This window comes from Podarcis gaigeae, assembly GCF_964106915.1.
Source record: "Podarcis gaigeae genome assembly, chromosome: 1".
Lineage (NCBI taxonomy): Eukaryota > Metazoa > Chordata > Lepidosauria > Squamata > Lacertidae > Podarcis > Podarcis gaigeae.
The window spans coordinates 114,073,116-114,090,572 of NC_139678.1; the positions used below are offsets into that span (position 1 = coordinate 114,073,116).

Genomic DNA, 17,457 nt, shown 5'->3' on the forward strand with positions numbered 1-17,457 from the left:
TAGTGATTGAACCTGGAGACCTTCTGCATGCCATCTGTAAAGCTGCCTGCGACATTTGGACACCTGATGCTTCAGATAATTACACTGGGAGGAGGATCTTGGTTCCATCTATTTTTGTACATTTCTCACATACTTATATGCTTAAGCTAAAAGCACCAGAATCCATGTATTGATCTTTCCATGTAATCTCTTATCTGCAATTTGCAGGTGTGGAAATCATTATACCACTAAAAGATGTCCATGCTATTGAGGGTACAAGAGCCATTCTTGAAAGCAAAATTTCAGTCCCTGACGTGTCTTCATCCAAGTGGTACCTAAACGATGAGCAAATAAAACCTGATGACCGTGTCCAAGCTGTCTCCAAAGGCACAAAGCAGAGGCTTGTTTTTACCAGGACACATGCATCAGATGAAGGACACTGCAAACTGGCAGTAGGCAAAGTTGAAACCAGCTGCAATCTCACAATTGAAGGTAAGTATTCTCCAGATAGGCAGGCTTTATTAAAATACATCTTCTGATCGTGCAACAAGTAACCACTTGATTCTACTAAGTCACCTTTTTTTTTAACAACAGAAATTCAGATTATTAAAGGTCTTCACGATATCACCTGCACCGAAACTCAGAATGTAACCTTTGAAGTTGAGCTGTCCCACGCAGGGATTGATGTTGTGTGGCATTTTAAGGACCAAGAGCTCAAAGCTGGGCCCAAGTATAAGATCGAGGCACATGGCACAATCTATAAACTGACAGTAGTAAACATGATGAAAGACGATGAAGGAGAGTATACATTTTATGCTGGAGAAAAGAAGACATCTGGGACACTGGTTGTAGCAGGTTAGTTATTTATAAAGCACTTGACTTTTTCTTGAAGGTCAAATGCCCTGCTGTTTATATTTCTTAGTTCAGTTCATACTTAAGTCCATGAGACCTGCCAAACAAACAAACAAACGAACCATGGTGAATGATAGTTGGAGGAAAGTGGACATTCCTAAGAAGAGGAATTCCTTTCCAACTCCTAGTCTGGGAGTAGTTGCATTATAATCCATTTTGTCTCCATGGAAACATGGGCAAGGAGAGTATCATCAGGTCAACATGGTCTATGGATCCAAGAGATCTATACAGCAATGATGGTGATGATGATGGTTTGATTAATTAAGTATACCTCCATCCATGTGACTGGGTTGCCCCAGTCACTCGGGGGGGGGGGGGCTTTCAACAAAATATAAAGGGATAAAACAAAACACGCAGCCTTAAAAGCTTCCTGAAACAGGGCTGCCTTCAGATGTCTACCAAAGTTCATATAATTTTTTTAACTCTTTGACATCTGAAGGGTGGACATTCTATAGGGTGGGTGCAACTACTGAGAAGGTCCTCTTTTTCAGTTTTTTCAGTTTTTCTCTGGGACCACCACTTAATGTGGCCTATAGGAATGTCACAGGAACATACAAATGTTCCTGTGACATTCCTATAGAGCACATCACCCTCCCAAGGTTATCTATGTCACCCTCACCCTGGTTATGGTAGCAGCAGTTCCCTGCCTGCATAGATAGCAGCAGCTACTGCACCAGGAACACCATCAACATAGACTATTAGTGTAGTCAGCAGGCATCTAATCAGAGGGACGACAAATACAAGCTTGTCCTTTATTTCCCCACAGGTGGCGCCATTTCAAAGCCCCTCACTGATCTAACTGTGGCCGAATCCCAGAAAGCTGTTTTTGAATGTGAAGTAACCAATCCAGATTCTGAGGGCCAGTGGCTGAAGGATGGGAAACCACTTTCAATGACTGATCGCTGCAAAAGTGAATCCGATGGTTTGAAGAGGAGACTTAATATCCCAATCAGCAAAGTAGATGATGTTGGCGAATATACCTATCAAGTGGCCTCTTCGAAAACATCCGCTAAGCTGAAAGTTGAAAGTGAGTAATCAGTGGAGAAAGTTTGTCTCAATTCCACACTGGACAAATTGGAAAAAAAAATCTCCTAAAATGGATATTCCTGTTAATAATTTTGTAAAATATATTTAGGGGGAAAATGGACTGTAAGAACTTTATGGAATCTGCTTTTCTGAACTTAACAGTATATTTCAGCTATGCAATTGGTAGCTATACTCTTACATTTTTATTACACAATACCTAAGAGTTGTGTAAACTGGGAACTCCAGTTATGATATGAGCCAACACTGCAGCACAATATAGCTTCAATCCTGAGAAGTTCAGCAGAAGGGAGGTGCAGGACCCTCCTCTCACCAGCACCCACCGTAACACCCATCTTAGAGGGGCTTCTCAGGATAGGACTATCTTGACTGGGGAGAGTGCCTTCCATCAGCTTCAGCTGGTGGCCCAGCTGTGCCCCTATCTGGACAGGGATAGCCTAATGTCTGCTGTCTATGCTCTGGTAACCTCAAGGTTAGATTACTGCAACGTGTTATTTGTGGGGCTGCCTCTGAAGATGGTTCAGAAACTTCATCTGGTCAGAATTCAGTAGCCAGGTTTGAGCACATTACACCGATCCTGAACTGCCTGCACTGGCTGCCAGTTAGTTTCAGGACCCAAATCAAAGTCCTGGTTTTCATCTATAAAGCCTTAAATGGATCAGGACTGCAGTACCTCAAAGACTGCCTCTCTTCATATGAACCCTGTGGTCATCATCTGAGGCCCTTCTTCATGTGCCTCCTCCGTAATAGGTCCAGAGGATGGCAACACGAGAACAGGCCTTTTGGGGGGTGGCTCCCCACTTGTGGAATGCTCTCCCCAGGTAGCCTCACCTAGTGCCTTTGTTACATGATTGTAGGCACCAGGCAAAAACATTCCTCTTCTCCCAGGCAGGCCTATGGGTAATTAAACAATCTATGACCTTTTAAACTGTGGGTTTGTTACTATGGTGTGTGTTTTATATATTGTAAACCCCCCTGTGATCCTTGGATGAAGAAATTTAATACATAATAATAATAATATCTACCTGTATAATGTCAACGATTTGATTTGTTCTTTTCAAATAGCCGTCAAAATCAAGAAGACGTTGAAGAACCTGACTGTAACAGAAACACAAGATGCAGTTTTTTCAGTGGAACTTACTCATCCTGATGTGAAAGGAGCTCAGTGGATCAAGAATGGTGTTGAGCTGCATTCTGGTGACAAATATGAGATCAAGGTGGAAGGGACAACCCACACACTGAAAGTCAAGAATTGCGCTGTAACTGATGAGTCCGTCTACAGCTTTAAACTGGGAAGGATAGGAGCCAATGCACGACTCCATGTTGAAAGTAAGTCAGCCTCTACACAATAAATAGGCTGGGAAGAATTAAAGCAAGTTGAATGATAGTATCATAAAGTATCATGATATAGTATTCTCCACACTGTCAACACTCATTTGCTCTGTCCTATTATCATTTCTAGTAAAAGATTTTGGGATGTATTTTTAAGTGCTACAAACATTTTTTTTTAAAAAAGGGGGGACTGTGAACAGAGATGATGGCAGGAAGGATGCATGCATTTTTAATGATGATGATGATGATGATGATGATGATGATGTATTACTTATACCCCACACATCTGGCCAGTCCTCCCCAACCACTCTGGGTGACTCCCAACAGAATTTTTAAAACACGATAAAACATCAAACACTAAAACTTCCCTAAACAGGGCTGCCTTCAGATGTTTTATAAAAGTCAGGTAGTTGTTTATTTCCTTGACATCTGATGGGAGGGCATCTGGGCTCTTTTAAGCATATGTGACACTGGGGTGCAAAGATCTACCCGCCCACCCTGGGTTGCCCAGTCCCAGGTGCGCAGGAGGGTGGAGCTGGCCAGCCGCCTCAGCGTCTTGCTGGCTTGGTTACCCCCAAACTCGCAGCACCCAAGAGCCCGCCGCCGTGCTCCGACCGATGGGTGAGCTCTTCCCTGGACTCAACTCTCAGGCCCTGGACTCTCGGCCTGGCGCCCCTGAGAGCCCGTTGCCCAGGTGCACCGCACCCCTGGTGCCTATGGGTAAGACGGCCCTGGAGGGCGTTCCACAGGGTGGGTGCCACTACCGAGAAGGCCCTCTGCCTGGTTCCCTGTAACCTCACTTCTTGCAGGGAGGGAGACACCAGAAGGCCCTCAGTGTCCGGGCTGAACATGGGGGTGGAGAGGCCGTTTAGGGCTTTAAAGGTCAGCACCAACACTTTGAATTGTGCTCGGAAACATACTGGGAGCCCAAAACATTTATTTATTACATTTATATACCACCTTATCTTCCAAGGATCTCAAGCTGTTTGGTGTACATGCTTCTCCACCTCAACCTCACAACAACCCTGTGGGATTGGTTAGGCTAAGAGAAGTTGACTGTCCCAAGGTCACCCAGTGAGCTTCATGGCTGAGTGAGGATTCAAACCGTGCTCTCTCAGTTCCTAGTCCAACCCTCTCTACTATTATACCACACTGGCTTTCATTATGGGCAGTGCTGCCTCTTTTATTCCATGCTACATTCAACTCGGGGAAACAAAAACTTCTGGCAGTTTCCAGTCCTGAAGCCAATTGTCTTACAGTGGTTTTAACTGAAGCCAATCAACTAAAATTGTTGGTAACTTCTTCCCTAAAGCTGTCAAGATAATCAAGAAGCCCAAGGATGTGACTGCTCTGGAGAATGCCGTTGTTTCATTTGAAGTCAGTGTGTCCCATGACACCGTCCCAGTCAAATGGTTCCACAAGAACATCGAGCTGAAGCCCAGCGAAAAATACCGACTGAGCTCCCAAAGGAAAGTCCACAAGCTGACCTTGCAAAATATATCTCCCGCTGATGCTGGAGAATACACAGCAGTAGTAGGACAACTTGAGTGCAAAGCAAAACTCTTTGTAGAAAGTAAGTTAAAACAAATCTATCATTAGAATCAAGCTCCATTATCAAATCTCAGACTGAAAGTACCTCGCGATACATTACAAAAGACGATCTAATTGTGTGTTTTATCAATATTATTTTCTACAGCTGTGCACATAACAAAGACCATGAAAAATATTGAGGTTGCTGAGACCAAAACTGCCTCTTTTGAGTGCGAGGTGTCTCATTTCAATGTGCCCGCTGTGTGGCTGAAAAATGGAGTAGAAATTGAAATGAGCGAGAAGTTTAAAATAGTGGTTCAGGGAAAGCTCCATCAGCTCAACATCATGAACACCAGCAGTGAGGATTCTGCCGAATACACCTTTGTCTGCGGAAATGACAAAGTCAGCGCAACCCTGACAGTGAAGCGTAAGTTTAAAATGGACATGAGCACAGAATGCTTGCCTGAAGTATAGTTAACATTGCACAGCCTCTTATTCTCAGTCTTTGTAAATTTAGGGGGTTAAAAGTTTAGCCGGCCTACTTTCTTGGGATATGGCACTGAATCTCTGTGGTGCCAATGTATCCATTGACTTAATTACATCATGGTGATGTCAGATGATTGACAGACAGGAAGCCCCTTTCCACATGTCTAAGTGGCCAACAGGAGGCGGCGAGGGGGACCTCAGAATCCGGACCACCAGCTGGATTCACAATCCCTGACTTAGCCCCTCAATTTCCAAACTTTTTTGTTCTAGAAAATTGTAATATGTTTTCTCTTCTTTGAAAAGTTCATTGATTGGTGTTTCAAAAACATGCATATGACATCAAACCGAGGCTGGGTTTTTTAGATTTTGCTAGTTTTAATATATATGTTTTATTTTATTTTATTTATTATTTTTGTTTTTGGAAGTGACTTTGAGTTTACTTTTTGTAAGAAAATAATAAATAATAATAATAAATTTTATTTATATCCCACCCTCCCCAGCCGAAGCCAGGCTCAGGGCGGCTAACAACAATCAACAATCAAACAATCAGATATTCACACATTCTAAAAATATTTCATTATAAAAATCAATTAAAATCAAATTAATGGCAACTAATTAAGCAAGATTCTAAGCAGGTTGCCAGAGGAGGGAGTCAGGCTGCGCCCTGACCAAAAGCCTGGTGGAACAACTCTGTCTTGCAGGCCCTGCGGAAGGATGTCAGGTCCCGCAGGGCCCTAGTCTCTTGTGACAGAGCATTCCACCAGATTGGAGCCGCAGCCGAGAAGGCCCTGGCTCTAGTTGAGGCCAGCCTAACCTCTCTGAGGCCTGGGACCTTGAGGATGTTATTATTTGCAGACCGTAGGTTTCTCTGTGGGGCATACCAGGAGAGGCGGTCCCGTAGGTACGAGGGTCCTAGGCTGTATAGGGCTTTAAAGGTTAAAACCAGCACCTTAAACCTGATCCTGTACTCCACCGGGAGCCAGTGCAGGTGGTATAGTACCGGATGAATGTGATCTCGCAGCGAAGACCCCATAAGGAGTCTCGCCGCGGCATTCTGCACCCGCTGGAGTTTCTGGGTCAGTCTTAAGGGCAGCCCCACGTAGAGCGAGTTACAATAATCCAGTCTGGAGGTGACCGTCGCATGGATCACAGTGGCTAGGTCAGGGCGAGAGAGATAAGGGGCCAACTGCTTAGCTTGGCGGAGATGAAAAAATGCCGCCTTTGTTATAGCTGTAATCTGCGCCTCCATAGAGAGGGAGGTATCAAAGATTACACCCAAACTCTTAATGGACGGTGCTGGCACTAATTGCACCCCCGCAAGAGATGGGAGTTGCCCCCTCAATCCCATATCATCCCGCCCCAGCCAGAGGACCTCTGTCTTCGAAGGATTTAACTTCAACCGGCTCCCACGTAACCGTCCAGCCACAGCTTCCAGACATCTCGCCAGTGTATCGGGGGCCGAGTCAGGATGGCCATCCATCAACAGATAGAGTTGGGTGTCATCGGCATACTGATGGCAACCCAGCCCAAAACTCCGGACAAGCCGGGCGAGGGGGCGCATAAAGATGTTAAAAAGCATCGGGGAGAGAATCGCACCCTGAGGCACTCCACACACCAAGGAGTGGCGCGATGACAATTCCCCCCCCCGAGCGCCACCCTCTGTCCCCGGCCAGAGAGAAACGAGCGCAGCCATTGAAGGACTGTGCCCTGGATCCCCACGTCGGCAGCTGATAAGTTCAATGATGACGATGATGAAATATTTTCCCTTTTCTTTCCTTTAAAACCAGCTATCTTGATAACATCCATGCTGAAGGACATCAACGCAGAAGAGAAAGATACAATAACCTTTGAAGTGACTGTTAATTATGAAGGCATTACGTACAAATGGTTGAAGAATGGCGTGGAAATAAAATCAACGGACCGGTGCCAGATTAGAACTAAGAAACTTACACATTCACTTTCGATAAGAAATGTGCATTTTGGAGATGCTGCGGAATACAGTTTTGTTGCTGGGAAAGCTGCTTCATCTGCAACTTTATATGTGGAAGGTATTAAGTTTTCTTCCATCTGTTTTAGCTCTTTAGCACTAAATTGAAGCAAACATCAATCCAGAGCAGTGTGGATGAGCCGTTACAGTAACAGATCCACTACTGAACTGGTTTGGATAATCCCAAACCGACATGTGACCTAGCCTTTTTGGAATGCATGTAGCCCCTTCACTCCTTCCTTTGCATGAGCTGCAGTTATACCAGGAAGCCTCTAATTAAGCAGATTTTCTTTTTTTGAAATGATATTAAAAAAACTTCACGCCATAGTTTAATACCCTGGTTTGTTCCAAAGGTGGTAGTCATAGCTTCCCAGTTTGGACAAACCAGAAAACTGTGGTTAATTGAAAACTTACTGGCTTATTTTCTTGCACCAGAAATAGGAGTGAAGGAGCTATATGCACATGCTAAAGACTCGTTCATATCTCAGCTTATTAATAAATTAACTTTTTGCCTATGCTCACCAAGCTATGACTGTCCAAATGTGGCTGAAATTGCTAATGATACGACAGGCTGAACTGGTTAAGTGACTTAAGAAATGCTTAAAGAAACCCATTTTCTTTAATCTTACTGCTATGCCTTAATTGTTTTCTTTTGTTGAAATTACTCTACCTGCTTCTTATTTTGTTTCTTGTTATTTTAATTTCAATACAAAATGTTTTGCCGTGCTTTGTAAATGTGCATATTAACAAACAGGGAATTGTTGTTAGCTAATTATTGTTGCGCTCTGATGTGGAAAGGAGGAGTATAAATTAAGCAATTATTAATCGTCTGGGACTATAAAGTGGCTCATAATGCCAATATCTCTCATGGTTTGTTTTTTTCTAGCTCGCCACATTGAGTTTAGAAAGCACATCAAAGACATAAAAGTTGTGGAGAAGAAAAAAGCTGTTTTTGAATGTGAGATCTCAGAACCTGACATTTCTGTTCAGTGGATGAAAGATGGACAGGAGCTTCAGCTTGAAGACAGGTAATTTGTGTTGTTGTTTATTTTTAAAAAATGAATATAAAGAAAAGTTGAAGTTTTGACCTGGGAGCTGCTGCTGCTTGTGACAAGCATTCAGGACATGGATCGTGAATTCAAATGTTACTTAGCAACATTGGCTAGTCATTGTACTAGCCATATCAACTTGCCATATGACAACTTTCAGACACAACAGAACTTATTGGGCTAGAGAGAAGGCTTTGAGAGAAGATACCATATACATATAGTTATTGATATGTTAAGAGACCACACTTTCTAAGTTTAATTTCCTTGCATTATTTTTAGGATAAAAGTTCAGAGAGAACGGTTCGTTCATCGCCTCCTGATTACTACCACAAAGATGTCTGATTCCGGGAAGTACACGGTAGTGGCAGGAGGAAATATGTCCAGCGCTAATTTGGTAGTGGAAGGGCGTGATGTTCGCATCAGGAGCCTTCAAAAAACCGTCCAGGTATAGTACTTCCTATTGTTTTGATGACCAATATAGCCGACCTGCCCCTGATCACTGAAACGTCAGTTTCTCAAATAGATTTTCCAAACTCGGTGCCAAAAATCTGTGGAGAAACTTCGGTTCCACCAAACAATAATGTTCATGTGTTAATTATAAAAAAGAAACAAACAACCATACTAACTTGTAGAAGCATTTTGCTCAAAGATCCTCCCAGATCTCAGTTAGAAAAAATACTGAATTCCCCATTGTGAAAATGTAAGCAAAATCAGATGCCAAAGAAGGCACACAGCCATGTGGAGGAGCATTGCTCTCATGGACTGAGCGCTTCTTAAAGTGAACAATGATCTTTCTCTTCAGCAGTTGGAACAAAACTCTGTGCACAGGGCCCTCTCACACGTATTCATGTCCCCTTAGATATTTTTTAACACACCCCAAAATACAAAATATAAAACTATATTTCCCTCCTAACTTAATTTAAATCAGTTAATGTCAACGCATACAAGAAAACTTTATAGTTCCCTTTAAGAATTCTTCAACCCCCCGGCAAAATTATGAGAACCATCTTATTTTCCCAAGTGCACACTGCGTTGATCTGATATTATTCCTTCACTGGTGTCTAGAGAAGTGAAGACTGTAGTATAGGGACAACTGATCATTTTGTTGGCAGATCTCACCCAGATCTGGAGTTGCTTATACATTGTGATGTGCTTCCCCACTTATTTTGAAAAGTTATTCATCTTGTAAACTATGAGAAAAAAGATCAGCTGCAAAAATAGTCTGTTAAGGTTCAAGGGCTTCTGCTTGGTGATTTCAAGGGGCTTAGGAATGTTGAGTGCCAATTGAAAAATTGGAAAAAAGGAAGGCACAAACAAACAAATGAACAAATGAAAAGCGGTGTGTGTGGAATTGACCTACTTGAGCTCCCAAGGACTTGCAGTAGCTTGGGAATAGCATGGCAGGCCAGCACCCCACAAGGTAAAAAAAATCCCCCTGAACAAGGCTGCAAGACTGCTAAAAAAGGACCCCTGACCGTCAGGTCCAGTCGTGACCGACTCTGGCGTTGCGCACTCATCTCGCTCTATAGGCCGAGGGAGCCGGCGTTTGTCCGCAGACAGCTTCCGGGTCATGTGGCCAGCATGACTAAGCCGCTTCTGGTGAACCAGAGCAGCGCATGGAAACACTGTTTACCTTCCTGCTGGAGCGGTACCTATTTATCTACTTGCACTTTGATGTGCTTTCGAACTGCTAGGTTGGCAGGAGCAGGGACCGAGCAATGGAAGCTCACCCCATCGCGGGGATTTGAACCGCTGACCTTCTGATCGGCAAGTCCTAGGCTCTGTGGTTTAACCCACAGCGCCACCCGTGTCCCTGCAAGACTGCTACTACAGTCCTAAACAAGGGTACACTTATTAGGGTTGGGGGGTGTAACACAACCCATTCTTGTGGGTCCCTATTTTTGTTCATACAAATGGGAAATGATAGGTGATATATGTAACTACATCTATACAGTCCTTTTTTTAAAAAAAAATCACTGGTGTTTTGTTTGCACATTTTTGTTTGTATCACAGATTTATTTTGTATTGTTTGATGAATAGAATAGACTAACAGAAATGGGGGAAATAATTAGTGTCTGCTTATTGACAGGTCATTGAGAAACAGCGAGCCGTGGTAGAGTTTGAGGTCAATGAAGACGACGTTGAGACTCGCTGGTATAAGGATGGAATTGAGATCAACTTCCACATTGAGGAGAGATATCACTATGTGGTGGAAAGAAAAGTCCATCGGATGACAATCACTGAAACTAGATATACAGATGCTGGAGAATACACCATCTTAGCTGGAAGAAACAGGAGTTCCATCACTCTCCATGTGAACGGTGTGTATACAGATTTATCTTGCTTTTTATTGGAATACTAATTAATATAAGAAGCTACATTAGCAGTCTCCACAAACACACTTGCCAATGCTGAAGTTCAGCATGACATTGCAGTCAATGACAAGCAAAAGAAATGGCTGACTTTCAAGGCCATCCAAGATTTGTGTTCTGCATTATATCGCTTTCTCTTTTTTTGCGCTTCTTATTTTCTTTTGAACTATTTCAAGCTGCACTTTTCAGCAACAGTACGCAAGTAGTTAAGGTTCAGTCCTGTGTTGTCAAATGCAGGGAACGTCTGGCCCTCCATATGCTGTTGGACTCTCATCAGCCGAACCAGCACGGCCAATTAGGGATGATAGCCATTGTAGTCTAGCCACATCTGATTTCCTACCCCTGCTATACACACTTTTAGGGCAGTAAATCCAATTGGACTCTGAGCAGACATCCATAGGCTTGCACTGCTTGTGATTAGCTATTTGTTAAGCTGTATCCTTCTGCATGTACCTGGTCATCTTGATCAGACAAGTTTATTTTTCTTAGAGGTGTCTACACTTCAGCCCTAATCTGAGATATAAAAATGATTATTTTCTAGTATTCACCATTACTTTATAGCACCGCACCGCCCCCATTTATCATTGGAACAACCCCAGATTAAGGCTAAACTGCAAGTTAGGCCTGACTAGCAACACTCAGGGGAGAAAAGTGTAATGAAGTCTTTCAAGGACCATATTATTTCATGTTTGTGGTGGGACATTATGGGTTTGAATGCTCCAGCCACTGAAAACCATTGTGTCAGGGAAAGCTTTCTAGCCTAGTCGCCGTCCTGATGTGCTAGTTTCCTACAGCCAAGAAGTTGTTGATTTAATATGACAGAGGTTTCAAACATGCTATCTCCCATCACAGTACCTGTGGCTAATTTGTTCATGTGCAAATCAACCCTTTGCCTGTTGCCCAACATCTCTTTGTTGAGCTACAGCTAGCAACTGGTCCTCTCTCTTCCAGATCTAGTTACCTTGCATTACGTGTCACATAAATGCTGAAAAACCTGCATGCAATCATAGGAAGGAAGGAATGGAATCTATCTTTCTAGAAATTAGTTGCATTATTATGTATATATATATTTTTAATTATAGCTCCAGAGCCACCGCAGATTGAGAAGGAGCTTCAGCCAGCCACTGTGGAGTCTGGAAAGCCAGCCCGCTTCTGTGCTGTTGTGTCAGGAAAGCCGCAGCCCAAGATCTCATGGTACAAAGATGAACAGCCTCTTTCTTCAGGCTTTAAGGTCAAATTTCTTCATGATGCCCAAGAATACACTCTGTTGCTGATTGAGACTTTCCCAGAAGACGCTGCCGTCTACACGATTGAAGCGAAGAATGACTATGGAGTCGCTACTTCTTCTGCGTCCCTTTCTGTGGAAGGCAAGCTCTCCCAGCAATCTCGAGCATTTTTGAAACTGGCATTGTCAATATTTTGCACTGTGTGCTCTTCCATGGAGGCTAATAATCACTCTTTGATCTTTTTCCTTAGTCCCAGAAGTTGTTTCTCCTGATGTAGAAGTGCCAATTTACCCACCTACTATTATCGCACCACTCCGCGATGCTATTACTTCTGAGGGACAGTCTGCTTGCTTTCAGTGCAGAGTTACAGGGACAGGTTAGTTTAACCAAGTCATAAAACACTTTTGTACTCCTTGTTCGACCCGGTGCACTTAGTAGGTTAAAAAACAGCAACAAGCAAACAAACCAGTTACTGAAGCCAGGCTTCCCTATTGCCATGTAGATTCAGTTGTGTGTATACAATAACCTAACTTGTCTTATACTGACCGAGAGGTCCCATTACCAGGGACTCCATTTTGCAGTGCTAAACATTAAAATGGTAGGCACAGTTGTAATCATCCTTACACTTTTAATTCAAAGTGGCATTTTGCCACACTCTCCTAGGTTTCAAATGAGCCTGAAAAATGAACAAAGCCTTGGATGTCAGCTTCTGACACAACTTTGCCGTGGAAAGAATGGATCTTCACTGAGCATCAATCCTCACTTTACTTTTTGCACTTGGGTACATGTACTTGAGTAGAAATTCATGTGCATTTAAGTATGTAGGTTGAATTAGGAAGAAGATAATTAGGATTGTGTCCTTTAATCATTTAAAAAAATCCCAAAAGGAATTCTCAGTAAAGGATCATGTGCTTTTCCTAGCAGACACATGCAATATTTTTTTTTAAAAGGAGAGACATACACTTCATATGTCTCTCATTTTTCTGGGAATATATATATAACAAGAAAGGCAATACATGACTAGGAAAGTTGCTTGAAAAGGAATGTGGAAGAAAGATTAGAACCTATCCAAAATATTACTTGCAATCCATTCTGACCTCTCAACTTCATAATACTTCAGTGTCAGATGTGAATTTTGCACTTAGTTACACATACCTGAGTACCAAAAGTAAAGTGAGAATCAGCCCATGCTTCAGACATTTTATGGCTAAAAGTATTTATGTTACTCCTGCCCTGTCCACCATATTTCATGGAATCCAAGGATCAGCTAAACCAGCTCTGAAACCGAACCATTGATAACCAGTACCCCCAGTAAACCATGTATCTAACTGCAGAATGATCTCTTCATATATGCAAAAGACTTGGGCAAATTAAAATCACGTATGCTCCAATATCTTGCTGGTGTGAGATCCCTAATATGTACACAGAACTCCTTATAAAAGAGCTACTATAGGAACAAAGAACTATGAATGGAGGGGACAGTTCATCTGAGAGTCCATAGACCTCTTGATCCACAGTCCTGGGTCACCAGCAGTTCTGATCAGTTTGACTGTTTGCCTATAGTTACAGATATATGGAGGGAGGGAGGGAGGGAGGGAGGGAGGGAGGGAGGGAGGGAGAGAGAGAGAGAGAGAGAGAGAGAGGGAGGGAGGGAGAGAGAGAATTTGAGCAGTCTAGATATCTGGGTAAATGCCCCCCTAGCCGCCAAAACACTGAGCTTTATATAATTCTAAGAGAAGAATGAAGTGCCACGTCATAATTTTAAAACCATCAGTATTGCCACAATAGTTCAACTTGCATATAAAAACACTCATTATAGTTCTTTTAATTCCCCCAGTGAACTTACTGAAACTCACACAATACTTCCCTTTTGCATATTCTAAAATTTGGATTAGATAGTTATACTTAAAGATTATACTTATACTTATAGATTTTAATATGACGCACATAAAAATCCAAATGGACAATTCGCTTTTAAATTAGATAAATACAGACATGTACTCGAAATGAGATATTATCCCTAGGAAAACAATTCGTGAACGTATGATCCATTTGCACGATGGGTGTATCGGTGATGAACTGAGGATCCCAAAAAGGGCTCAAAAAGTTCTCTTCCCCCACCTGCCCTGCTCCAGCCTGCACATGCACAAAATGACAGGGATGGGGTACCTGTGGCCTTTTGGACTCCAACTCCCATCAGCCCCAGCCAACATGGCCTGTGGTCAGGGATGGTGAGAAGTGGAACCCAACAACATCTGGAGGGGCACCGTTTCCCTCATTCTTGCTTTGAGAGTTACACATACGCCAAGCAGAAACGAGTTGCACTGTGCAGGGGGCAGAAAGAGGGAAGGTGGCTTGGGGATGAAGAAGGCATGCACAGACTACTCATTTCCCCCAGACATAACAACTATGCTGCCTCTCCATGTGCCCATGTTGATATGTAGGTGGGATATACGGGTAAAGAGAGGAACTTCCAGGCATTGGTTGGCGCTACACTCATGGTGCATATGGATCGTGTCCCTAACTACAAAAAGAAAATTCTGATAGGACTTTTAAAAACATGTCATCATAAAAAGCATGTAGGAGTTTACACTGAAAATATTGGCAAATTTTGAGCTGTGCAAAAGCATGTCAGAATGATTTATGTATATATACATATATATGCTCATATGGGTATATATATCATTTTGATGTGCATGTTGAAAGCTACAGCATTTCTATATGTATATATTTGTGGAACCAGAGCATGGGGAATTGTTCTTGGGAACGCCCGCTCTCTTTGTATTGTTCATGAATGTTTCTGCATATGACTCAGTACAGCATGAAATTATCCTTAGAATAGTTCTTTGTCATGGCCCAGGTCAAACCTGCTCATGTGCTCCTCCACTGCCCCCAAATATCCAAAGCTGCCAGTTTCCAGAATAGTATTGTTCATTTTTCATGCTCACTGAAATTCTGGATGAAAAAGAAGGAGAACAAAAGTTTGAGGTTCACTAGGTGTACACGGAGGATAGAACTACACGTGATGCTCAACATGGGACTGCCACCAACAGTGACCTGTGTCTTCCCCTGCCTTTCCCTGAAATATTTTAATCAGACTTCCTATGCCATTTCCCTGGCTCCACATCATTGGCTGTTGCTTGCAGGGGTAAGGGAACACCAGGTGGGGAGAAGTGGATTTCCCAAAATCAGTGAGAATATTGCTCAAAATTGGCATCAATCCTGGTACCACTTCTCCACCAGCTGTTGAAGGCGGCAGGGTGGGTGGCACAGGGGGCAGCGGGAAACAACATGGATTGGTCTAACTGTGCATTCTTAGGCTTCACTTTTCAGAAATCAGTCCTGTTGAATTCACTAGGACTTGTTTCCAGAATACTGTGTATTGCAGCCTAAACATTACAGTGGAGGGGGAAGAACTCAGTGCAGTGTTGCCATATCAAGTATCTCTTTAGTTCTGATCTCCCAACTTGTTCACCAGTTTGCTCCCCAAGAGTGAAACTAGAAACCTTACATGTATATCTCTCTCTTTTTTATTTTGTTTCTTTTCACTTGAGCAGACCTCAAAGTAGCTTGGTATAGCAAAGACAAAGAGATCAAGCCATCCCGCTTCTTTAGGATGACTCAGTTTGAAGACACTTTCCAGCTTGAGATTGCAGAAGCATACCCAGAGGATGAAGGAATTTACACCTTTGTCGCAGGCAATTCTGTTGGCCAGGTGTCAAGTATGGCTGCACTGAAGCTGGAAGGTACAGAGTGCTGTCTAAATAGACACTGTGTAAATTTGCATGTGTTTTAACATTAATATATCTTTATATATATCTTTAAAACTATGTGTAATTGTCTGTCATGTCAGTGTCTTATAACTCAAATAACCAACCCCATTGTCTGATGTCGATAGCGCCCATCTGGTCTCCGCAGTATAAATTCTGCAGAGTATCATTTCACGTTGTTCCAGTGTTCCATAGTTTTCATCTTTCCATTCTGTTTCCAATGAGTATCCAGCACGCACCAAAGATAAACGAATAAATAAACCCTCTCTGACATAACCAGATTCCCAGAATTTATTTGTCATGCCAAATCACATTTCTGTTGAAAGGAAGTGAAGGCGTGTATCTAAAGAACTGTGCGATATAACTCAATACAGACAATGGGGGTTTAGGTTTAGGTTTGTCAAACAGGAGCACTCCCAGTCCCATGTTGTGTGGCAAACCAATTCCGAGACTGAGGTCAGAAGGATACCTATTGGCTGGCAATGCTAAAAAGCAGTGTCCCAGAGTCTCCTCTTCCTCCTTTTTTGTATCTTGCAATACAAAAATGTGTGATGTGCTGATTGTTATTTCCGCCTGTTTACAAGTGGGAAGCTCATCACAAAATGAGGCCACGTCACATGGTTTTTACATTAATACATGCTAAAAGGAAACAAAGAGAAGATGTAGAGCTGGGATGGCTGCAGCCACCATGCATGTGCCATAATATCTAGTTCTAGTTTTGCGAGGCATGAGGGTGCTTAAAAAGCAAATTGTGATATGGCATGTGGATGATGAGCGAATCTGTTTATTTTCTGTCCATGTCACTTTCACACATGACTCCGTCCCATTTCCACATTAATTAAACGACATTAAATAATTAGGCATCGCTAATGTTGGCGAAATTGCATTTATGTATGAAAAAGAAGAGCACCTTACACTGAAATTAGAAATGAATGCCCCGTTGAAAAGAAATGTCTAACCTCCTTACCATTCCAACACCTGCTGAAACACAAGGGGGAAGCCCAGAACCTGCAATACAATATTGATTTTGTTGCTGTTTTTCAGGGTAATATATCTAGAATGATTTGAAATGCCTGTAGCAGGCATTAAAATCATTGGGATTTAATTGACTTGCATCATGCCAATTCAAATGTGAATATTTGTCAGAGGAAACAAATATTCAGATACGTGACACGAAGAGCATTTATACATTTAAACTCAGCTGGTTTTCAAATGTTTTGCTTTCCACTCTGCTTGTACCCAGAGCCTAAACATTGTCACTTAGGAAAAGGAAGAGTGTGATGCTATAAGAATGTGTTTGTAAATAAAGAGAAAGGGCATGTAGGGCGGCTAGAGAAAATTGACTGGTGTGCAGGGTAAGAAATTAAAAGTTGACATGCTTCTTTTCAGGCTTTAAGGTTGAAGAAGTTACCTCACATTCCCAAAGGCATGTTTCTTCATCTTTCTCCATTAAGAAGGACCCCGTTGCCCAAAGGCCCAACTTTATCCAGCCCATCTCAAGCTGCAGCGTATGCAGGGGGGAAACAGTCAGATTCCAGGCCAGGGTTTCCGCCATGCCGAAACCAGAAATCCTCTGGTTTCATAATCAACAGCTAATGTTGCCAACCAAAGGCGTAGTTTTCCATTTTGATGAGTCGACAGGCACAGCCACATTGATAATAGTAGATGCTTTCTCAGAAAATGCCGGGCAGTACTCTTGCAAAGCCAGAAATAGTGCTGGAGATGCAACTTGCATGGCTACACTTACAGTGACTGCTGAAGGTAAAGCCC

General features: G+C 42.6%; 1 protein-coding gene across 2 annotated transcripts in view; it reads left to right on the forward strand.

Annotated features, from left to right (window-relative positions):
• Positions 1-17,457, forward strand: part of LOC310826909 (titin-like) — a 288,837-nt gene that overhangs the window by 39,192 nt on the left and 232,188 nt on the right. Inside the window, exons 31-44 of one of the 2 annotated variants that reach the window (XM_083702293.1) lie at positions 208-471; positions 574-834; positions 1,658-1,918; positions 3,001-3,264; positions 4,580-4,840; positions 4,964-5,224; positions 7,071-7,331; positions 8,157-8,298; positions 8,599-8,764; positions 10,409-10,640; positions 11,774-12,058; positions 12,168-12,293; positions 15,475-15,663; positions 17,077-17,448. In XM_083702293.1, coding sequence (XP_083558419.1) covers positions 208-471; positions 574-834; positions 1,658-1,918; positions 3,001-3,264; positions 4,580-4,840; positions 4,964-5,224; positions 7,071-7,331; positions 8,157-8,298; positions 8,599-8,764; positions 10,409-10,640; positions 11,774-12,058; positions 12,168-12,293; positions 15,475-15,663; positions 17,077-17,448 — 3,345 coding nt within the window. The remainder of the gene's footprint in view (positions 1-207; positions 472-573; positions 835-1,657; positions 1,919-3,000; positions 3,265-4,579; positions 4,841-4,963; positions 5,225-7,070; positions 7,332-8,156; positions 8,299-8,598; positions 8,765-10,408; positions 10,641-11,773; positions 12,059-12,167; positions 12,294-15,474; positions 15,664-17,076; positions 17,449-17,457) is intronic. The other variant, XM_083702294.1, reaches the window with a different exon arrangement.